Here is a 24,583-nt window from a genome sequence, read left to right as displayed (position 1 = left end):
CTGCAATTCATCAAACTTCTGTGCCAAGGCAGGGTTTCTGAAAACCAGTCATTCTTGCTACACTTTTTTTTAATGGCATGTGTTAAGCACTTACTACATGCCAGGCACTGAACAAGCGCTGGGATAGATAGAAACTAATCAGGTTGGACATAGCCCATGACTCACATGGGGCTCACAATGTAGACCATGCCGTTCCATTAATATGGTAAATTAAAAGGCATCAAAATTAAGCTAAAATGCAATCTGGGAATTTAGACACATCCTCACTTCTGTATCACTAATGTATTCGACAAAGGTGTTTTCTTCTTTGGCATAGCCTGGTGGATAGAAGACGGGCCTGGGAGTCAGAGGACCTACGTTCTAATCCCAGCTCTATCACTTATCTGCTGTGTGACCTTGGGCAAGTCACTTTCATTTCTCTGTGCCTCAGTTCCCACATCTGCAAAATGGAAATTCAATATCCATTCTCTCTCCTACTGTGAGTCCCATGTGAGACCTGATTATCTTGTATCTGCCCCAGTGCTTAGTTCGGTGCTCGACACCAGAGTAAGTGCTTAAATACCATTATCAATATTATATAACGAAAGCTGCCAGATGGTCAATGGAAAAGTATTATTGGGCAGTAATATTGCGGATGTTATGAGTTGCAATTACTGACACAATTTTTGCTCTTTTGCACACTGCTTTTTAGTGGTATTTGTTAAGCACTCAAATACAATCTCAACCCACAGTTGGAACTTATACATCTTTATTTTTGCAGTAACATTAATAAGTTCTTCCATGGGCCCCCTACCACCTGCTACGGTAATGACTCAGAAAGTAATATTTTCAAGATGACATTGTTGCAGGAAGTGGCAATAAACTTCCAAACACATAATACCCAATAGTGGGTTATAAAGAAATTAATGACATAATGAAAGTTGAGTTTGATTTGCAGCCCATAATTTGTAACAGCTTAAATATGCAAGATTCCAGAAGTGTTGATTACATAAATTGGCTCAGTTTTCCCTCCACCCTGCATATCAATGCTGGATTTAAAGTTAAACATTTAGAAAACTGTATTTAAAGTGTTTTTTTTAAAGAAACAAAAAGCAGTAATAGTGAGGTCTACATATACAACATCATTGTATTTAAATCTATTATGATATTTACATGTTAAAGGACACATTTGAAATCAGAAGACCAAGTACAGATTCCGTTTTATAACAGAGAAGAGACATATACAAAAAACACACAATAGAGTTAATAGTAAAATATGACTGTTCATTCTTGATAAACATACTTAGAAACATTGAGAGAATGCTAGAACTTCTTTATTTGACTGGATGGAAGGTTAAATTTGTCCAAATCATTAAAGTATGGATGATTCAATGCCATTTTGCCAGAAATTCGCTTTGCAGGATCATAAACTAACATTTTCTGGAAGAGAAAAAAGGAAATTTGTGGTTACTCACAAAATCTAGCAATAAAACTAAGAAATGCACCATGAAATTTTACATACCTATCAAATCGCATGTTTATACCTGTCAAGTGTCATATTTATTTCTACCAAACCATCATTAAGTTAGTTTAATCTTTGGAAAGAGGAATGACTAATCATTTATGATTTAACACCAAATGCCCTAAATTTTTATTTGAAGACATTTAATGCCTCTTATTCTTGCCTCTCACTAAAAGTGCTCTGGCAACAACCATTTAAAAAAAAAACAAAAAAAACTACTAGGGGCAGGGGCCTTCATTTTGTCATAGCATTTTATTTTGCTATGATCAAAACTAGAAAATGTAAACTAGAACACAAGTCTGTTTTCATCAGAATTTTAAATGCTTCTCCTGTTTACCTCTCTGGAACCTAAACCCTTCATTCCCACGCTGTGCCAGACTTCTAGCAGTGGGTCATTATCTTCAATGACCCACGGGCTGCCAACTTTCTATTCTAATTATTGTGGTAGAAAGAAAAGGAAGGAGAAGGGAAAAGCAAGGTCCAAGCAGAGGACTTGCCCCTTCAAGGAAGCAGGCAATGTGGTGAATCCAACCTCTCATTTGACTCTTTTTTTTTTTTAATCATATTTAAGAGCTTACTCTGTGCCAGGCACTGTTCTAAGCGCTGGGGTAGATATAAGCTAATCAGGTTGGACACAGTCCATGTCCCACTTGGGGCTCACAGTCTTAATCCCCATTTTACAGATGATGCTCCCAAGGCAAAGAGAAGTGAAGTGACTTGCTCAAGGTCACACAGCCAAGTGGTGGAGCCAGAAATAGAACCCGGGTCCTTCTGGCTCCCAGGTCTGTGCTCTATCCACTAGGCCATATTCGGTCTATTTATTCAATCTCCTTACTACCTCAACACTTCTGCGCTAACAACTACGGACTCACAGTCAGCTGTATTATGAAACCCTAAACTCTATAAATGTGATTGATCGATTACTTAAGCACTAATGTATCCATTTCTCTTCTTCCTCCGGCCTTTAAATTAGTTTAGGGTCTATCTCCCCTGCTAGACCGTAACCTTGAAGTTGGGGATGATCTATGAACTCTACTGTACTCTCCCAACTTCAGCAATCTGCACAATAAGCATGCAGTAAATTCTATTGATTGTTTCAGATCTGAGTACTGGAGATAGATGTCAGACAGTGTTTAAGGAAAAATTAATTAGAAAAAAGTCTCATTGTACAAGCAGTCCTAAACCCAAACTATGCTCCTGCAAGCCCTCTTGTCAAAAAGTTGCATCAACCACTGTTTTGCCAGAAAACAAGGAGTTCAAGCAAAGATGGATTGAAAGCAACAGAAATAGCGTAATTTCTGCCCCACAAGGTAAAATTCAAGAAGGCTGCAGAAAAGGACAAAGTTAACCTACGTTCCCTGATCTTCATTAGCATCATATAGGGGACTAATTTCCGTTTCAAGGAAACCAGAATGAATTTTAAAAGTTGTGATTTTGTTCCCTTCGATGCTAATGAGCCACAGTGTACAGTAGTAGGGTGTTCCTACCTAATGCTGTTAATCTGATTGAGGCAAGCTTTAAAAAAATTCCTTTGCAGAACCATATTGCACTATAAACCAATTCTCATCTGAGTGCACTAACTGGGTCCCCTTATTTTTCAAATTCCACTGACAGCCCAGAACATCCCATTTTGACAAATGCTTGTAGGATGGCACGATGCTGGGAAAGTAAGGTACCCTTTCCGCTCTCGCTCCCTTCCTATCAAACCTGCTCTCCCAATTCCCACTGGCAACTTGAACCTTAAACAATAGGTGGAAACCCATTTTGGTATCAAGCGCTTATTACAATGCTCCACACTCCCTGTGGCTTAGTGAAAAGAGCACGGGCTTGGGAGTCAGAGGATGTGGGTTCTAATCCCAGTTCCTCCACTTGTCTGCTTTGTGACCTTCGGCAAGTCACTTAGCTTCTCTGTGCCTCAGTTACCTCATCTGTAAAATGGGGATGAAGACTGTGAGCCCCACGTGGAACAACCTGTAACCTTGTATCTAACTCAGAGCTTAGAACAGTGCTTGGCACATAGTAAGCATTTAACAAACATCATCATCATTATTATTATTAATACAATTGAATGAACGAATATAAAGATTAAAGTATATATATTCTAATTAGATTTTGCTTGTATTAGAACTTCAATCATAGGTATTTGAGTGCTCACTGTGTGCAGAGTACTGAACTAAGCACTCGGGAGGGTACGATTCAGTTGGTAGATGCAGATATCTGCCCTCAAGAACCTTACAAAGATCTACATGTTTGCTTCTGTTTTGCCAAGTTTTCAGGATAATTTCAGTTTCGATGTATTTTGTTTGTGCTTTTATTATAAAGTGAATAGGAAGTAATGGCCATCACTGGCATCTGTATAAGATGAGATGGCAGTCATCATAAGGTCTTCACACTTGTAAAGAAAACAATAGGAAATAAGTGAAGCAGCACGGCCTAGTGGATAGAGCACAGCCCTTGGAGTCAGGAGGACCTGCGTTCTAATCCCGGCTTCTCTGTTGTGACCTTGGGCAAGTCTCTTAACTTCTATGTGCCTCAGTTACCTCATCTGTAAAACGCAGAATAAGATGGGGGAGCCCCATGTGGGATATGAACTCTGTCCAACCCGATTAGCTTATCCATCTATCCCAGCTCTTAGTACAGTGCCTGGCACATAGTAAGCACTTGGTGGTTCGTAGTAGAGGCCGTTAATGCCTCAGGTATTAATTTATTCATTCATTCATTCAATAGTATTTATTGAGCGCTTACTATGTGCAGAGCACTGTACTAAGCGCTTGGGATGAACAAGTCGGCAACAGATAGAGACAGTCCCTGCCGTTTGACGGGCTTACAGTCTAATCGGGGGAGACGGACAGACAAGAACAATGGCAATAAGCAGAGTCAAGGGGAAGAACATCTTGTAAAAACAATGGCAATTAAATAGAATCGAGGCGATGTACAATTCATTAACAAAATAAATAGGGTAACGAAAATATATACAGTTGAGTGGACGAGTACAGTGCTGTGGGGATGGGAAGGGAGAGGTGGAGGAGCAGAGGGAAAAGGGGAAAATGAGGGTTTAGCTGCGGAGAGGTAAAGGGGGGATGGCAGAGGGAGTAGAGGGAGAAGAGGAGCTCAGTCTGGGAAGGCCTCTTGGAGGAGGTGAGTTTTAAGTAGGGTTTTGAAGAGGGAAAGAGAATCAGTTTGGCGGAGGTGAGGCGGGAGGGCGTTCCGGGACCGCGGGAGGACGTGACCCGGGGGTCGACGGCGGGATGGGCGAGACCGAGGGACGGTGAGGAGGTGGGCGGCGGAGGAGCGGAGCGTGCAGGGTGGGCGGTAGAAAGAGAGAAGGGAGGAGAGGTAGGAAGGGGCAAGGTGACGGAGAGCCTCGAAGCCTAGAGTGAGGAGTTTTTGTTTGGAGCGGAGGTCGATAGGCAACCACTGGAGTTGTTTAAGAAGGGGAGTGACATGCCCAGATCGTTTCTGCAGGAAGATGAGCCGGGCAGCGGAGTGAAGAATAGACTGGAGCGGGGCGAGAGAGGAGGAAGGGAGGTCAGAGAGAAGGCTGACACAGTAGTCTAGCCGGGATATAACGAGAGCCCGTAACAGTAAGGTAGCCGTTTGTGTGGAGAGGAAAGGGCGGATCTTGGCGGTGAGGAAATAGGTGGCCAGATCATTGGGGGTGAGAGATGGGGGAGGGGGAGGAACGGGGGCCTAAGGAGAGAGTTAAAGGTCCGGAACAATCGGCGGGGGTGACGGGCATGGGTGTCGATGAGGGAGGAGAAGAAGCTTTGCCTGGCGGAGGAGAGGGCAGAGTTAAGGTCAAGGGATCTAGCACAAAATGGAGAGGGAGGTAAAGAGTTTATGCTACTAGCCCCTTTCTGTCCGTGAAGGCTCTGGTAGAGAATCCAAGCCCTTGAAAATGGCCGATATACACCTGATAGCATTATTTAGTTTCTAGCTCTTTGCTACCTTTCCATAATTTCCCTATAGGAGACCACCCATCACTAAATCCTGTCAGTTCCACCTTCGCAACATCCTTTCCCTTTCTTCTCCATCCAAACTGCTACCGTGATAATCCATTCACTTATCCTCTCCCACCACGATTACATTATCAGCCTTCTTGCTAATCTCTCAGCCTTCTGTCTATCCCCACTCCGGTCCATACTACACTCTGCTGTCCAGATCATTTTTCTACAGAAGTGTTCATGACATGTTCCCCACACCTCAAGAAACTCCAGTAGTTGTCCATCCATCTCCGCATCAAAAACTCCTCACTGTTAGTTTTTAAAGCACTCAATCACCTTGCTCCCTCCTTCCTCACCTCGCTATTCTCCTTCTACAACCCAGCCTCTACGCCTCACTCCCCTAATGCTAACCATCTCACTGTGCCTTGATCTCACCTGCCTTGCCCCTGACCCCTGGCCCACATCCTCCCTCCTCAAATCCCAAAGACAATTACTCTCACCTGCTTCAAATCCTTATTGAAGACACATCTCCAAGAAACCTTCCCTAAATTCCCCTTTCCTCTTGTCCCACTCCCTTCTCTGTAGCCCTAACTTGCTCCCTTTATTCATTATTGTTTTATTATTTCCCCCTCCCAGACCCACATTACTTATGTATGTATCTGTAGTTTATGTTAATGTCTGTCTCCCCCTCTAGATTATAAACTCGTTGTGGGCAAGGAATGCGTGTTATACTGTACTCTCCCAAGCAGTTAGTACAGTGCTCTGCACAAAGTGCTCAATAAATACGACTGAATGAATCTAAAAAGAATTCATCTATTTTATCAACTGCAGGCAGTCTTCAGATTTACGACACATGTTCCTGAAAATTCTACCTAACTGCTGTAAGCTAAAACCAATTTTCCCCTAGTAACCAGGTTATAAATGGGGAAATGTTTCCTTAAGAGAGGTTGGACACCCTGTTGGTTTTTTTTTTTAACCAAACTTCCTCAGAATTGTGTACTACATAAAATATAGATGAATAATATAGCTACATGAATAGATTTCATTGCATCAGAAGTTGCAAGAGAGGGTATCTAACTTCTAGACTGTAAGCTCCTGAACTCCCAAGCACTTAGTACAATGCTCTGCAAACAGGAAGTACTCAATAAATACAGTTGCTTGAAAAGGGACTAGGTTTATCAGACCTCCTCCCTGGTGACCCCACCTGACAAATCAAGTTCTCTCTCCTAGCCTCTGCTACTTCACTGCCTGCCCCCATCTTTTCTCTCTCCCTCCCAATGCAGTGCTCACTGTACCTCGATCTCATCTATCTTACCCATGTCCTGCTTCTGGCCTGGAATGCCCTCCCCCTTCCTATCTGACAGAAGATCACATCCCCCATCATCAAAGCCTTATTAAAGGCACATCTTTGAAGGGGCCTTTCCCAACTAGGCCCTCATTTCCTCTTCTCCCTGCCATTCTGTGTTGCATGTAGATTTGCCCACTTTATTCACCTTCCCTCAACCCCGCAACACTTACGTACCTATCCACAATGTATTTATTTAATGTCTGTGTCTCCCTCTAAACTGTAATTTTGTTGTAGGCAGGGAATGTGTCTACCAACTCTCTTATACTGTAATTATTATTAATGATGGTTTTTGTTAGGTGCTTACTATGTGCCAAGCACTATTCTAAGCACTGGGGTAGATACAAGCTAATCAGGTTGTCCCATCTGGGACTCAGTCTTCATCCTCATTTTACAGATGAGGTAACTGAGGCACAGAGAAGTTAAGTGACTTGCCCAAAGTCATATAGCTGACAAGTGGCAGAGGCGGAATTAGAACCCACAAACTTCTAAACCCATGCTCTTTCCACTAAGCAGTGCTCTGTATCCAGTAGGTGCTCAATAAGCACAATTGATTGATTCTACTCAAGACCCCATGCACCACTGCCCACACCCTCAGAGCTAGTATCAAGGGAACTAGTTTTATAAAATCAAAATTGATGTGTGGTTAGGCTAATGGTGCTAATAGAGCACAGGCTTAGGAGTCTGAGGATGTGGGTTCTAATCCCGGCTCCGCTTTGTGTGATCTTGGGCAAGCCACTTAACTTCTCTGTGCCTCAATTACCTCATCTCTAAAATGGGGATTAAGACTGTGAGCCCCATGGGGGACAACCTGATTACCTGTATCTACCCCAGTGCTTAGAACATTGCTTGGCACATAGTAAGCGCTTAACAAATACCGTAATTATTATTCCTCGAAATGCTAATGAAGGTCTGATCAATCACTTGTATTTATTGAGCGCTTACTGTGTGCAGAGCACTGTACTAAGTGCTTGGAAAGTACAATTGGGCAAAAAATAGAAACAACCCCTACCTAACAATGGGCTCACAGTTTAGGAGATGTCCAGTGTTCCACACATCTGCCTGAAAAATTTGAAATTGGAGGGAGGAGGATGGGAGGGTAGAAAAGACGGGTGGGGAGCCAAAGGAAGAAACAGGAAGATTGGGGAGATAACAGGAAGGGAAGAGGAGCGGGAGCTATTGCTACTTATAATAATAATTATAGTATTTGTTAAGTGCTTACTATGTGCCAAGCACTGTTCTAAGAGCTGGGTTAGATACAAAGTAACCAGGTTGTCCCACGTGGGGATCACAGATGAGATAACAGGCATAGAGAAGTCAAGTGGCCAGCCCAAAGTCACACAGCAGACAAGTGGTGGAGTTGGAATTAGAACTTCCCCCTTCCCCTTATTATTTATTACCCTATTTATTTTGTTAATGAGGTGTGTATCCTCTTGATTCTACTTAATCTTGATAATGTTGTCTTGTTTTTGTTCTGTTTTGCTTTGCTGTCTGTCTTCCCCCCGTTAGACTGGGAGCCCGTCATTGGGCATGGATTGTCTATCTGTTGCCGAATTGTACCTTCCAAATGCTTAGTACATTGCTCTGCACATAGTAAGGGCTCAATAAATACTATTGAATGAATGAATGAACCCAGGCCCTCTGAATCTCAAGCCTATGCTCCTTCCACTAAGCTACGCTTCTTTAATAATAATAATAAATGAAGGCAACATCCCTAGGAGCCATTCCCCAAGCTCCAAATAAAAAGCAGGCAACCCTGGTCCAGAGAACTTGCACACCATTATATAAAATCATAAATGCAAGAACAGTGCCTCCAATGGTTGCCTATTCACCTCTGCATCAGGCAGAAACTCCTAACCCTCAAATTCAAGGCAATCAGCTCTCTCTCAATTACCCCTATTCCTCTCCCACTACACCCCAGCCTACACACTTGAGAAGCAGCGTGGCTCAGTGGAAAAGAGCACGGGCTTTGGAGTCAGAGGTCATGGGTTCGAACCCCGGCTCTGCCACTTGTCAGCTGTGTAACTTTGGGCAAGTCGCTTCACTTCTCGGTGCCTCAGTTACCTCATCTGTAAAATGGGGATTAAGACTGTGAGCCCCACGTGGGACAACCTAATTCCCCTTTGTCTACCCCAGCGCTTAGAACAGTGCTCGGCACATAGTAAGCGCTTAACAAATACCAAAATTACTATTAAATTATTACACTTCACTCCTTAAGATCAACTTACTTACTGTCGCTCGTTCTTGTCTCACCCTGTATCATCCCCTTACTCACACCCTCCCTCCTACATATCTCATGGGCTAGCACTCTCTCCATCTTTAATAAAATCACCTCTCCTCCAGGATGGCTTCCCTGATAGACTATGTTCTCCCTCTCCCCTATCCTATTTCCTCCCCCACCGCCACACCCAGGTATTAATCCCACCCTTTAAGCACTTAGGTACTCATCCCAATCCCACAGCACCTAATGTACAGAGCCTTATACTCGGTTGATTCCCTTTGCCATAATATTTTAATGCCTGTCTCCCCAGCTGGACTGTAAGAGCTCTTTGAGGGCAGAGACTATGTCTCCGAACTGTATTTTCCTCTCCCACGTGCTAAAATAAGCACTCAGTAAACACCATTGACTGATTGATCCAGAAAGCTAAAAAGACAGAAAGTTTTGGGTCAGAGATTCTAAGTCTGTCTGCACTAAATTCATTCAGTACCTAAAAATTGCAATCCCTTTCCTTTTGATGCATCTCTTCATGCTTGACAACTAGCACTGCTTCGAAAAAAATTCCTAATTCAACCTAATCTAATCATCATCTCTTCCTTTGAAATATCTTTTTCCTAAGCCCTTATGATTTTTCTCTCCCAAGACTAATACACAAAAGTCCCCAGAACCAACATTAGGAAGAAACATTCCACTAGTGGAACAGCTGCATTTCGTTTCTGGGGCAATAAATATTTATTTTAAAATTAAATACCTTGAGTTGATAATCTCTTATGAAACAATGACTAAACTGTTAGTGTTCATTACAGAAACAAAGACTGAAGCCTCTAGACAAAGATTTCAAATGTATGTGTAACTCCCAAAGGAAGCAAAGAGTCAAAACCTCAACTCAGTCCATTTTTTGTGATCTTGAGTGAAGGTAGTGGCAGGCTAAGAGTATAGACTCCATCCTCTCACACCCTGCAAAAATTACAGTACTATGTTCACTCTAGACTCTAAGTTTGTTGTGGGCAGGGAGTGTCTGTTATACTGTAATCTCCCAAGAGCTTAGTACAGTGTTTTGCACATAGTAAGCGCTTAATACAAATGAATGAACTGTGTGTCAAATTTTGGTAAAATACATAACTATTTATGATTTTTGATGAGTTTATTCTCACTTTACAAAATTATCACCCCCTTATTTCCCCTCCTGTCTCATCCATGCATCTGGTCTCCTTGCCTAAGTATTTATATACGCACTCACTCCACCCCTACAACACTTAGATACACATCCTTACACTTGGTTGTTTCCCTTTCCAGTAATTTATTTTAGTGTCAGTCTCCTTCCTAGACTATAAACTAAACTACAGAAAAGGGATTACAAATTGTACTGTCCAAGCACTTAGAACAGTGCTCTACGCAAAGTAAGCAGCATTGGTTGGATATTTTATAATATGCATGAGTCTTCCCTGCTAATGATTCTGCATTAGAATATGAAGACAAACTTCTTTTCAAGCATCTTTACAAGGGAAGAATGTTTGATAGAAATCAATCCCAGAATCTTCCTATTCTTCCCCATCGAAACCACTTCCACAGTCCTTCTGGGTCCAGCAGCTACCAAAATTGTGTAATCCCTTTACTATTCCCCAGTGAAGACAAGGAAGCTTTTGATTCCAAGTATTTGCCTCCCTCCCCTGACCATTTACAAGCAGATGCTTGTACAACCTGCTTTACTCTGTTGTGGACCAGCTTTTCTCCCTGTGATCCCCACTAACTCCTCATCACCTTCAGCTGAGGGCTCTACACATTGAATCAAGATGAATTTTTCTTTAAAAAAAAAAGTCTGCTTATACAGGGAAACAGTGCTCGAAACAACTTCACTGGGAAACTATGGGAGAAGGAGAAATCACACAGAAGGGAAAGCCAACAACTTTCACAAGGGATTCTGAGAGGGGGCAAATCAAAAGTCAAGGTTAAGAGAAAACGTTTTATATACTTGGCAAAATAGGGCCTCAGAAAATAGCCATTACAGCTGGGAAAGAACTGAGGCAGAAAAAAAACCATATTTGAGCACTTCCTGTGTGCAGAGCACTGTACTAAGCACAACAGAATTGGTAGACGTGTTCCCTGCCCACAAGGATCTTACAATCTAGAGGACCACTATGGCCCACTAATCAAGAAATCTTTTTGAGCAGAAGATTTGAGAGGCTTGGGAGTCAGATACAAGCAAAAATCCAATGCCATGTGCGGCAAACCTGACAACACCCTGTCAGTTCTAAACTGGCCTCCTCAGCTACACCTACGCCCACAAGCAAACTTCAGTGTTATCTTAAAATAGGATCAACCCTCTCTTTTTGCCCATCTAATACTAAGGCAATATTTAAAGTGTATCCTTTAGCAACTGAGCCCAACCTGGAATAATTCACAGAATGGTGGTAATGAATCTACAACTCCCAGCACCCTACAGGGTTTACATGCACTCCACCTGTACGTGAAGCTACGATGATTTGGGGCTTCAAGACTTCAGGTGCACACTCCATCAGGTGTTGAACTCTGGACTGAGCTAAGACCCAGCAACCAACCAGTGGGAGGCTCAAACATGATGCCTGAATCCAAAATTCTTGCAACTGGCAAGAATTTACTTCTCTTGGAACGTAAACCTAAAACCATGTCCAGAAAATGCTTTACAGAATAAGATTTCAAGATGTCCATGTTCCAACTTACGGTCATAGCTAATGATGATTATGGTATTTGCTAAATGCTTACTATGGACAAGCTCTGTGCTAAGCATTGTGTAGATAAATGTTAATCAGATCAAATGGTTCCTGTCTCACCATCTAAAACAGAGACAACAAGAATGTAATCCCCCTTTTATAGATGAGGAAATGGAAGCACAAATAGATCCAAGCCTCGTGTCTGGTGTGTGTCCCAAAATGATCTAATACACAATTAAATCCATTTAAGAATACCTCAGGTTTGGGAGGACCACTTACCGAGAGCAAGTCTATTCCATTTTCATCCAAGTTTTTGACATGGGATGCCAAGCTCCCTGGTTTCCACTTGGGAAATGTGTTCTTATAATCTTGCAAGGATTCCACCTCTGGCCATACTTCATTATTGGGGGTACCCAAAGCCCTATAGTACATAACAAACCAAACATTTTTAAGTGAGTTTAAGTGTAACCCATGTAAATGTCCAAAAAATCCTGCTTTTGACAAGGATGTCTTAAATTTGATGTTTCAAACATTCATTTGTTTTTTAAATCCAATGAAAACTAAATAGGTACCTGAAAATTCTGAACAGCTGATCAATCTCAGAATCCCCATGGAAGAGTGGCTTCTTGGTTGCTAATTCCGCAAATATTGTGCCTATGCTCCATATATCTACAGGAGTCGAATAGCGAGCAGATCCTAGTAACACTTCCGGAGATCTGTACCAAAGGGTAACTACCTGGCAGACACACAAAATTCAGCAATTTGGATAAATAAAAATTCATACCAAAAATGTGAGAAATGGAACTACCCGTAGCAAAAACTGAATAAGAGATTCATTATAACATTGATATACAGAGACAGAAATAACGGTAGCACTAAAAACTGTAATTATAACCACCCCTATTTCTCTCTCCTACTTAAATCTATAGGGGGCAGATATTAATCCAGGTCACATAACCTATCCTCCAGATAACATACGGTTTCCAAAATTGAACTCTATAACCAAATAGCGCAAATTCTCATCTTTCATTTTATACTTTGATGAGCTTTGTTTTCTTTTTAATTTGCTGTACTGAAAAAGAGCCGTAACAAATCTCAGAGACTCTTGTGCATTTGAAAGAACACTGAATGTCAAATTCTTAGCTTTACAGAAATGCTAAAAATGTGTTATTTTATCTTCATTCTTACCGAACAAATTATAATAGAGGGCTCTGCAGACAGTAGGCGTTCAATAAATACCATTGATTGGATGGAAAATTTCCTGTGATACCAAAAGGGTGTTTCTTGTTTTCTGATAAAATCATCACAAATGCCTCAACTCTAGCATAAATACAAGAAAACGATTTTCTCACCTCGTGTGTGTAAACTCTTATGGGGATTCCAAAGGCTCGTGCAAGTCCAAAGTCTGCCAATTTAATTACTCCTTTATCATCTATTAACAAGTTCTGGGGTTTTAAATCTCTGTGAAGAACTCTTCTTGAGTGACAGAACACAATACCTTGTAGGATTTGGTACAAATAACTCTAGAGAAGAGAAAGATTAGAAATAAAAAAGCTAAGTCTGATGGTGACAGTTTTTTTTAAGAAGGCCCTTACAGATGTAAGGAACTATTTAAATCATTCAAAGTGGTTTAAATAATTACCCTCTATCCCCAAACAGGCCACAACTGGCATTGTTTCCAACAACATACACATTTACTGACTTGTTCACTGGGTTTTCTCTTTGGAACTTGGGATTTAGCAAAGAATTCAGGCTCTATACAATAATCTAGACTTCTTGTGTCCTTCTCGGTAGAACCCCGTACAGTATGGGGACTAAAGTGGGGCTGGCTGAACCTTTGTAAAGCAGATTAAACACTGATCTAGAAATTACTCTAAAGTCAGCCTCCCCTGTTAGATTGAGCTTCTTGAGGGCAAGAATCATGTCTACTTACTCTATTGTACCCTCCCAGGATATTAGGCCAGAACTATGCACACTTAGTAGATACTCAAAAGTCTGTTGATTTGGTTAATTCAGGAAAGGAGCATGGCCTAGTGAATAGAGCACAGGATTGTAGGACGTCAGGGGGCCTGGGTTCTAAACCCAGCTCTGCCAATTGCCTTCTGTGTGACTTTGGGCAGGTAATTTAACTTCTATGCCTCGGTTCTCTCCTCTGTAAAATGGAGACTGAATACCTATTCATCCTCCCACTTACTCTGCGAGCGTCCCGAGGGACCGGGACACTGTCCGACCTGACTACCCTGTATCTATCCCAGTGTCTAGCGCATGCTGATCATTTAAAGACCACAATTCGTATCATTATGAGGGTGACCGGTGGCCCATAATCTACTCCTCTTAGCCAGTTCAGCTCCCCTCAAACCAAGAAAGATTTTGGCCTTTAGTAAGTATCGCAGCAGAGAAGCTATAGCAATAGTGCTTGGCTAAAGTCTGGGTGTGCCTATGGGAACTACAAACCCTAGCCAAAGGCTGATACAGCCCAGCCAGATGTTGCCCAGATTTAAATCCCAAACATGTAGAAGAGCCCCTCTGGGGCAAGAAACACGAGCGCTGCTTCTGTTGAATCATCCCAACTGTTTAGTTCCATGCCCTGCACTCGGTAGATGCTCAAGACACCAACGATTGATTTATCTGGGCTCCAGATTAATAACTCAAGCAAGGTATCAGCTTATTTTATGTACCCTATTCCAGAGCTCATTAGTTCCCTTCCTAAACTGTCTCTGAACTAATGGCCTGCCAGGCGACCTGAGTTCTTAGTAACTGGTCTGAAAGCAATGGATCGTCTGCTGGCGCTATGCCAGCACTCTGCCAAGGGGACACGACCAGCGAGAATCCTGAAAAGTGGCCGGCTCACTCGGGCAGCCAAGGTTGCAGGGGCCACGAAAGCCATTGGAAGCGGCACTAAGAGGTAGTAACTTCAGTCATCGATGGAGTCCCGCCACGTGCATTTCATCGGGTGTCACACCTTGCCCCGCCTATTCGCTGTTGCCCCCTGTGTCCCAGGAGTCACGACATTGGCAGGGATGAGATGGGGGCAGTTCAGTGCAAAGCACCACACTAGAATCAATTCCTTCACGTGGATACTTGATCCTCAAGTGACAGGAGCAACAGAGCTCACCCTTCGTTCCCCACCGGACAACTCCTTCTTCAATCTCTCTATCTCAAATCCTCACCTCCAGAAGAGAAGCCTAAAAGATGTATTCTTGCGCCCATCAGCTCACAGCATTATTCCTGACCCTTTGCTTCCCTAGCTTCAGCTTCCTAACCTCATCACAGGCCCTCATTTGGAAAAGCTATTGGAAAATAGATTGCGGCTTTACACATACATGATTCCATGTACCGTGCTGTCTTGAGAAAGGGTTCTCAAGGATAGCCACCAAAAAATACTCAAAATAAATGCTCTCACATAATTCTTCTGAATTAGATATGACTTCAGTGTCTTAAGAGGCATAATCACAGCAAACTATTATTCCAGAACTACCATTTTAGAAACTTTTCTAGAAAAAAATACAAGCCCATTGTTACCCATGAAGTAATCTAACAAAATTACATATAAGATAGAATCTGCACACTATAACAGAATTAGCATTGCAATCTGATCTTTTGAATCAGTGAGCTAGTTAAATGCTTACAGAGATGTTTCTAGGGCTATCAGTAAGCAATTCACCCATACCTTAACCAGAGAAGAATCCATATACTGGCCAGGAGGGATAGAATCCAAATATTTCTTGAGATCCATGGAAAGGAATTCAAAGATTAGGTACAGTCTGGCATCTTGCATAAGCACATCTTGAAGACTAAAGAGCAAAGCAATTTTTGAAAATTAAAACCCAAGACTGATAAATGAATGCAAGACCTAATCCCCCAGTTCCACAAATAACTTGCTTGTTCATCCATGTTTCATCAAGTTCTTTGAGGTTGTAAAAATTTATCCATTAAAAATGCATTTATGATTCTGCCTTTTCATAAAGATAATCCTAAATCTATTTCGAACAAAAAGGTGGAAGTTGGACTTGTAAAATGTGGAAAGGAACCATTGTTAGAGAGAAATGAGAAATTGTCAGCTCCCTGAAAATGGATATTTTAAAGTCAGCCAATTGTATTTGAGCGCTTACTGTACTAAGCACTGTGCTAAGCGCTTGGGAGAATACAATAACACAATAAACAGACGTTTCCTGCCCACAACCTGAAAGGTAACCTAAGGAAATGTATTCAAATATGGTAAGACCTCATTAACATCTAATACGGTATGTCTGATAAAGGCTCTCATTTCTACTTCTCCCACTGCCTGTCTTGTCTTTGCACTCAGTTTTGCCCCCTTTATTCACCGTCTCTCAGCCCCACAGCACTTACATATCTGTAATTTATATTAATGTCTAAACTGCAAACTCTAGGGAAGCAGCATGGCCTCTCTCAATGGAAAGAGTGTGGGCCTGGGAGTCAGAGGACCTGGGTTCTAATTCTGACTCTGCCAATTGTTGCCATGTGATCTTGGGGCTTGGCACTTAAGTTTTGTGTGCCTCAGTTCCCTCAGCTGAAAATGGAGATTAAATCTTCCTCCCTCTTATTTAGACTGGGTCCAACCTGATAAACTTGTACCTACCCCAGGGCTTAACACATACCATAACAAAAACAAGAAAGTTGTTTTGGGTCAGGAACGTGCCTACCAACTCTGTTACACTGTACTCTCCCAAGCGCTTAGTATAGTGCACTGCAATAACAGTAAGAGCACAATAAATACCGAAGATTTAATTCACTCTTTGGTTTCATCTTTTTACCTTCTCTTTAGCTACCACGGCCACGCTCTACAGAAGGAAGGGTTTGACACTCATGATCACAAAGCCTCAGGCTGTAAGCAAGGAAGGAAACCTCAAGGGACATAGTAGGGGCTATTCAGATATTGCAGGGATCTGGGGGTTCTCCAACCTCGCTGCGCCGAGCGATCCCCCCACCCCCGGCATCTGCAAGCAACAGAGATGCCGGCCAAACCTGAGCCACTGAAGGCGGGGGGCATGCGGGGCACAGAAGGGGCTGTGACGCTAAGGGGGCTCACAGTCTAAGTAGGAGGGAGAAGAGAATTGAGGCACCGAGAAGTTGAGTGACTTGCCCAAGGTCACACAGCAAGCATTTGGCAAATCCTGGATTAGAATCCAGGTCCTCTGACTCCCGGGGCCACGCTGCCGGATCGGAATACAAAGGCAGCCTCCAGCTCCACCCGGCAGTTAAGCTAAGTGGCGGAGGGAGAGAATGGCGGTGACGTTTCCCGCGCTTTCACTAGGGCCGGGCAGCTCCTTCGGTTCTGCTCCAGGGTCCTACAAAGGGTGGCCCTTTGCCTCCCTTGTCCCCATCCCCGGGACCGGCACGAGGGTCCCACCCCTGGAGTGCCTTCAAAGACCCTGCCGACCCTGGGTAAGAACCAGTGGCCCAAATGGCTTTTCAGCTAAGCAGCTCCCGTGGCTCAGCGGGACTCCCCACAGCAGCACCCCTGATGGACCGCCCTTCCCCCCCCCCAGGCTGCTTTTTAGCCTGGTGCACCAGGGAGGCCCCACATCCTCGGATCTGCCCAGGCACGCCTAAGATGTTTTGAAGTCTTATTTGAAACTTTCTGAGGGAAGAACCAGGAAGGTCATTTTGTAACCGCAAGACCTGTGTACATACCATACTATATTTGGATGACGAAGCTCTTTCAAAAGAGATATTTCTCGAATTGCAGTACTGGGGACCCCTTCCTCCTCACTCTCTAGTCGGATTTTCTTCATAGCCACCACTTGACCGGTGGTTTTGTGTCGGCCTTTATACACCACACCGTAGGTACCTGAAACACAAAGGGAATGACAGATGCTTACCTCAAAAATGTGAAATTATAATTATGATCACAAACGGAGCAATACATTTCTTGAATCCAGGGAGATTTCGATCCCGCAGTCTTGTAAGTGCCCTTTTTAAGTATTTACTGGGGAATCATCTTCCTAAAACTAGAAATCAACAGCCTATAGTACCACCTACAACAGGACTCCTGCCTGGCCTGTTGTTTTCAACAGGTTGGTGTTTCTGGTATATGACAACTTCTATTACCTCCAGTTCTATCCTTAACTCTTTCACATTCAATCAATGAAAAGCAGCATGGCCTAGTGGAAATGGAATGGGCCCAGGAGTCGGAAGACCTGGGTTCTAATTCCGGCTTTGCCAAATGCTTGCTGCGTGACCTTGGGCAAATCTCTTAATTTCTCTGAGCCTCACTTCTCCTCCTCTCCCTCCTACTTAGACTGTGAATCCCGTGCAGAACAGGGATTGTGTCCAAACTAATTAACTTGTATCTAACCCAGTGCCTAGAACAAATACCAATAAAGGAAAAACAAAATCAATAATATTAAGAGCTTACTCTGTATACAGCATGATATTAAGTGCTTAGAAAAGTACAGCAGTGATTTAGCCCTCATTTCCTCTTCTCCCATTCCCTTCTGTGTTGCCCTTACACTTGAATTTGCACCCTTTATTCACCCCACAGCATATCTAATAATAATAATTATTATGATATTTGTTAAGTGCTTACTATGTGCCAGGCACTGTACTAAACGCTGTGGGGGATACAAGCAAATTGGGTTTGCACACACTGCCTGTCCACATGGGAATCACAATCCCCATTTTACAGATGAGGTAACTGAGCCACTGAGAAGTGAAGTGACTTGCCCAGGGTCACATTGCAGGCAAGTGGTGGAGCCGGAATTTGAACCTAATTCCTTCCGATTCCCAGGCCCATGCTCTACCCACCATGCCAACATCTGTAATCTATTTTTCTATATTAATTTCTGTCTCCCCTGTAGCCTGTAAGATCCTTGTGGGCAGAGAATGTGTCTACCAACTCTTACAGTGTACTCTCCCAAGCGCTTAGGGCAGTGCTTTCCATACAGTAAGCACTCCAATAAGTAGGACTGGTTACGATATAACAGAGTTGGTAGACAGAGTTCCCTACCCTTAAGGAATTTATAATCTAGGCAGTTTTACAATCTATTTTATAATCTTCCTCCCCATCCCTCACTTTTTTCCACTGGTAAATGAAAAACTTTTTAATATATGAGCATCACACCTCAACTCCAGTCTAGGGTTCTAAAATCTGTGCCACTGAACTGTGATACAGTGAAATTAATGCTAGGAATTTCATTTTAATAATTTCATCTGAACATTTATGCAACTAAGCATTTTGATTCAGTAAATATCAGATCACCTTCATATATTTCACTTTGTAAACCCAAACTTCTCCAGACCGTTCCCAAAAGCAACTCCTATCTATCAATGGTTTCAGGAATTCCTTTGGAAACATTTTGCCTTGGAAACATCCTTTACTATTACTAAACAGAAATAGTAGTAGCAATAATATTTACTAATTGCTTACTGGTCTCCAAATAAAACTAGATCGGCTAAATAATAATTAGGAATGCATTAAACACTCACTATTGGCTAAGTGCTGGAATAGATACTAGGTTATGAGATTGGACAAAGTCCCTGTCCCACCCAGGGATCACAATCTATTTTACCCTTATTTCACAGGTGAGGAAACTGAGGCCCAGAGTGGTTAAATGGCTTGGCCGAAGTCTCAGAGTAGGCCAAAGGCAAGCACAGCACGCTGTGCACAATGGCTGGTACTTGAACCCAATTCTCCTGACTTCTAGTTCTGGGAAGTTTTCACCAATGTAGAATGGAATATTGGAAGAAAAGCCACATTCCCAATTAATTCTTCTAGAAATTTGGGCACCTTTTGAGTAACATGGAGTAAAGTTCACCATAACTACTCAGTTGTTACTGATGATGAGCACATATGTATTTAAGGCACTACCCAACATGTTTCATAAGAGGCAATATGGGAAGTAACTAGTCTAGTGGACAAAGCAAAAGCCCGGGAGTCAGAGGACCTGGATTCTAATCTCAGCTCTGCCACTTGCCGGCTGTGTGACCTTGGGCAAGTCACTTAACTTCTCTGTGCCTCAGTTCCCTCAACTGCAAAATAGGGATTCAATATCTGTTCTCCCTCCTACTTACACTGTGAGCCCCATGTGGGACTGGGACTGTATCTGACTGATTAATCTATGTCTACCCCAGAGCTCAGAACAGAGCTCTGACGCAGATAAAGTCCATAACAAATATCTTAAAAAAAACCTATAACCACCACTCCCCCATCCCATTTACATGTAGTTATACCAGTTGGAAAAATTATTTGGTAGGATTTTACTCACCTTCACCAATTTTCTCTATCTTTGTATAGTCTTCCATGGTTTTTCAATGACGAACCCTGAAAAGGAGAACAGAAAATGAATATCTTTCTCACAAATATGAAAACTGAAAAGAGGTACTGAATTATTGGTTTTATTCTTGCACTGAAAGAGGACTTTGATGAACTAAAATTACTGAGCTCTTAGAGGGCCAGGTGCTGCCCTCATGTTCTGCATAGTGCCACTACTCTAAAATATTGAAGGTGAAGTACCTACCATTTCCCAAACACTCATTGCGCCTCCCACCCCCCTGCTCACTCAAATTCAAACAAAAATACAAAGAACAACCTTTCTCCTAATATTAGCTTTACAAAATTTAGATGATCATTCCAAATTTGCAAACTCCCTGAGAGCAGAAATCATGGCTGCTAATTTTACTACACTAAGTGCTCAACAGTCTTTAGGTATACAGAAAGTGCTCATTAAACACTATTCATTCGTTCCCCTCTGGAGCCCTCCCTATTTAGTTAGAAAACCTTATCTTACTGTTTCCAGGTACAAGGATAACATGAATTTAATGCTTCCCATTACATTATCACTATATTATGTGTTTTCTTTATTGTCTCCTAAAGATATCAAAAAATTAAGAGAAAAAGCGGTTTACTGAGAGTTGGGAACATCTCTTTTAGAAAAAGAGTAAAGGAAGTTTGGATAATAAGAGATGGTTTCTGGGCCTCTCTCTCCCAACAGACTGTAAACTCCTTGTGGCGGGGAATATATTTTGTACTTTCCAAGTATAGTAACAATATACTAACTTCACTACAGTGGTGACTTGTCCTTAATACTATTACTACTAATTAACGATCACCCAGCAAGCCAGAAGTTGACAGTATCCCAAGTTATATGTATACATTTACATACCTACACACACATACATATATATATGTATATATACACACACAAAAACACTAGACTGGACTGTAAGCTCCTTGAGGGTAGAAGACTCCCAATTGTTTAGTACAATACTCTGCACACTCTAAGCACTTAAATCAATCGCATTTATTGCATGCTTTCTGTGAACAGACCATTGAACTAAGCAGTAAATGCCCTTGATTTATAACTGTAAAAGCACAGAAGTATTCAGGTGGTCCAAAAATCCTTAGACTCGACAGAGGAACTGGAATTGGACAGTCACTATTCAGCTTTTACCGCCTACACTCTGCCATTGCTCTCACTGTCACAAAGAGAACAGCAAAATATAATTTCAGGCTATCACAATCCAGTGAGGTGAGTGGGGGAAGAAAGTAACACTGCCCGCATTTTGTGTTTTAGACAGAACTTCACAGAATTATAAATCTCAGGTTACAGACAAAGTTTGTGAGCTAATTTAGGGTTTTCAACCCACTCCCCTTAGAAAACTATAAGCTAACACACGCTCACACTACACATTTCCGACCCGATTTCAAAATAGTGTTCATTAAATCCTCCAGCTTCTGGTTTTCCTTCCTCCAGCTCTCCGTTACATTCATGCCGGAGAATTATCTGGCCGGAAAACAAGCTAATCATCTTCCTCCCAGTAGACGAGCTAAAAATGATCTTTAAGGCCTGACTTGCAGCACACTGGGATCTGCCAACACAACGTTAGGGGGGTGGTTATAAATTATGTATAATACTATCTTCCCCCTCCAGACTGAAAGCTCGTTATATGGGCAGGGATGTATCCACTAATTCTGTTGTACTGAACTCTCCCAAGCGCTTAGTTCAGTGCTCTGCACATAGTAAGTGCTCACTGAATATCATTGATTGATTTGGAGGTCAGAGAAACCACTGAGTAGGAGTCCCAATGGAAAGGCAACCTCCCCATCTCTTCCAGGCTGTTTCCCAGTGTGTCGCATCCTACAGAAAAATCACTTTCCCACATGCATGGACGTTATTATTAGGAATAATAATCGTTTTTATTGAGCACTTACTGTGTGCAAGGCACTGTACTAAGCACTTGGGGAAGTACAATATAATAAACAGTGACATTCCCCCTCGGGTGCATCCAGACTGCAAGCTCCTCATGAGCAGGGGATGAGCCTGCAGATTCTGTTGGGGGTTATACTCTCCCAAGCGTTCATTACAGTGCTCCGCACATAGTAGGCGTTCCAATGGATATCAACTGATTGATACCCATAATTTATTGATTTACATTAATGTCTAGCAACCTTTCTAGCCTCTAAGGTCCGGGTGGGCAGGGAATGCATCTAAACAACTGTTAAATTGTGCTCTCCCAAGTGCTTAGTACCGTGCTCTGCACACAGTCAGCGCTCAATAAATATGATGAATTGATTATTCATTCATTCCATCGTGTTTATTGAGCGCAAAGCCGTGTGCTAAGCGCTTGGGAGAGTACAATATAACATCAGACACATTCCCTGCCCATAATGAGCTTATTCTCCCCAGGAGCTTAGTACAGTGCTTCTCGTCCAGTAAGCACCCAATACATACGATGGATTACTCTCCCAAGCACTTTGTACATTCCATTCAATATTTATTGAGCGCTTACTGTATGCAGAGCACTGTACTAAGCGCTTGGAATGGCCAATTCGGCAACAGATAGAGAGAATCCCTGCCCAACAAGGGGCTCACCCAGTAAGATCTCAATACCTACGACTGATTCTTCTCCCAAGCGCTTAGTACAGTGCTCTGCACCCAATAAGCTCTCAATACCCACGACTGACTCTTCTCCCAAGCGCTTAGTACAGTGCTCTGCACCCAATAAGCTCAATACCCACGACTGATTCCTCTCCCAAGCGCTTAGTACAGTGCTCTGCACCCAATAAGCTCTCAATACCCACGACTGATTCCTCTCCCAAGCGCTTAGTACAGTGCTCTGCACCCAATAAGCTCTCAATACCCACGACTGATTCTTCTCCCAAGCGCTTAGTACAGTGCTCTGCACCCCATAAGCTCAGTAAATACGATCGATTATTCTCCCAAGCGCTTAGTATAGTGCTCGGAACCCAGTATGCGCTCAATACATACGATTGATTATTCTGCCAAGGCCTTAGTACAGCAAGTGATCAAGCAATACGAACATTTACTCTCCCGAGGGCTTAGTCCAGTGCTCTGCACCCGGAAGCCGACTTGTTCATCCCAAGCGCTTAGTACAGTGCTCTGCACATAGTAAGCGCTCAATAAATACTATTGAATGAAAGAAGCGCTCAATATATACGATTGATTCTTCTCCCAAGCGCTTAGTACAGAGCTCTGCACCCAATAAGCACTCGATAAATAGGACTGATTCCTCTCCCGAGCGCCTCGTCCAGTGCTCTGCACCCAGCAAGCGCTCCATACCTGTGATTGATTACTACCCCAAGCGCTTAGCACAGTGCTTTGGAAGCTTTTGAGGCCTACGACCGATTCCTCTCCCGAGCGCTTAGTCCAGTGCTCTGCACCCAGCAAGCTCTCAATACGATGGATTCCTCTCCCAAGCGCTTAGTCCAGTGCTCTGCACCCAGCAAGCGCTCCATACCTGTGATTGATTCCTCTCCCAAGCGCTTAGCACAGTGCTTTGGAAGCTCTCGAGGCCTACGACTGACTCCGCTCCTGAGCGCTTAGTCCAGTGCTCTGCACCCAGCAAGCTCTCAATACGCTCAATTCCTCTACGGAGCGCTTAGTCCGGTGCTCTGCACAGGGGGAGGGCTCAATAAATAGCAAAGTTTGCTTGATTTCCCGCGCTGGGGGGGGGGGGGGGGAGGGGAGTCCTCGCCGACCTCGTTACCGGAGGAGGAGAGGGCCGAGATGGCGTCGGGCCGGTTCGGGAGAGTTCGGCCGGGCTCGGGTGAGTTCGGGCCGGGTTCGGCCGGGATCGGGCCGGTTCGGCTGGGCCCGGCCCCGGTCGGCAGCGGCTGCGGGGCAACGCCGAGTGGGGCCGGTTTCAAACTCGCCGCGCTCCAGGCCCCGCAGCTCCACCAATCAGCGCCCTCGTAGACTTTCAAAGGAGCCAATCAGGGCGCGGTCGCCGCGGGGGCGGCCAAAGAGCCGCGAAACTGCAGCCGCGGGAAAGCGGGGAGGGAGGGAAGGAGGGAAGGAGGGAGGGCGGGCCCGGGGCGCATGCGCGGGGCCCTGCCGGGGGCGGAAGCCGAGGCGGCGTGGCCTGCTGGTCATTCATTCATTCATTCATTCATTCATTCATTCATTCATTCATTCATTCATTCATTCATTCTAACAATAATCATAATAATATTGGCATTTGTTAAACACTTACTATGTGCAGAGCACTGTTCTAAGCGCTGGGGGAGATACAGGGTCATCAGGTTGTCCCCCATGAGGCTCACTGTTTTCATCCCCATTTTACAGATGAGGGAACTGAGGCACAGAAATAATAATATTGGTATTTGTTAAGCGCGTACTATGTGCAGAGCACTGTTCTAAGCGCTGGGGGAGATACAGGGTCATCAGGTTGTCCCCCATGAGGCTCACAGTTTTCATTCCCATTTTACAGATGAGGGAACTAAGGCACAGAAATAATAATAATAATAATAATAATAATAATAATGGCATTTGTTAAGCACTTACTATGTGCAGAGCACTGTTCTAAGCTATGGGGTAGATACAGGGTCATCAGGTTGTCCCACATGAGGCTCACTGTTTTCATCCCCATTTTACAGATGAGGGAACTGAGGCACAGAAATAA

The 24,583-nt window shown here is 43.3% G+C and overlaps 1 protein-coding gene across 2 annotated transcripts; it reads right to left on the bottom strand.

The window, feature by feature from the left end:
- Nucleotides 1-731: 731 nt before the first annotated feature.
- Nucleotides 732-23,814, bottom strand: CDK1 (cyclin dependent kinase 1). Of its 2 annotated transcripts, none has more exons than XM_029059062.2 (8): nt 23,669-23,814; nt 19,927-19,982; nt 17,354-17,510; nt 15,369-15,492; nt 13,051-13,221; nt 12,271-12,434; nt 11,978-12,119; nt 732-1,419 (listed from the first exon to the last, which is right to left on the bottom strand). In XM_029059062.2, exons 2-8 carry the CDS (start codon nt 19,961-19,963, stop codon nt 1,303-1,305), a joined length of 912 nt encoding a protein of 303 aa, XP_028914895.1. In that variant the 5' UTR covers nt 19,964-19,982; nt 23,669-23,814; the 3' UTR covers nt 732-1,302. The 2 variants fall into 2 exon arrangements, with proteins under 2 accessions (XP_028914895.1, XP_028914894.1); XM_029059061.2 differs by having other exon boundaries at nt 23,661-23,811.
- Nucleotides 23,815-24,583: the final 769 nt, after the last annotated feature.

The sequence above is a fragment of the Ornithorhynchus anatinus genome, chromosome 3, assembly GCF_004115215.2.
Source record: "Ornithorhynchus anatinus isolate Pmale09 chromosome 3, mOrnAna1.pri.v4, whole genome shotgun sequence".
Taxonomy (NCBI): domain Eukaryota; kingdom Metazoa; phylum Chordata; class Mammalia; order Monotremata; family Ornithorhynchidae; genus Ornithorhynchus; species Ornithorhynchus anatinus.
This window is presented reverse-complemented; position numbering and strand designations above follow the sequence as displayed.

Bases quoted from the DNA above. Each gene is read 5' to 3' on its own strand.
- CDK1 (XM_029059062.2), bottom strand. From the start codon at position 19,963: ATGGAAGACTATACAAAGATAGAGAAAATTGGTGAAG. The intron at 17,511-19,926 runs GTGAGTAAAATC...TTTGTGTTTCAG, and splicing joins GATAGAGAAAATTGGTGAAG to GTACCTACGGTGTGGTGTAT. The intron at 13,222-15,368 runs GTATGGGTGAAT...TCTCTTCTCTAG, and splicing joins TGGATTCTTCTCTGGTTAAG to AGTTATTTGTACCAAATCCT.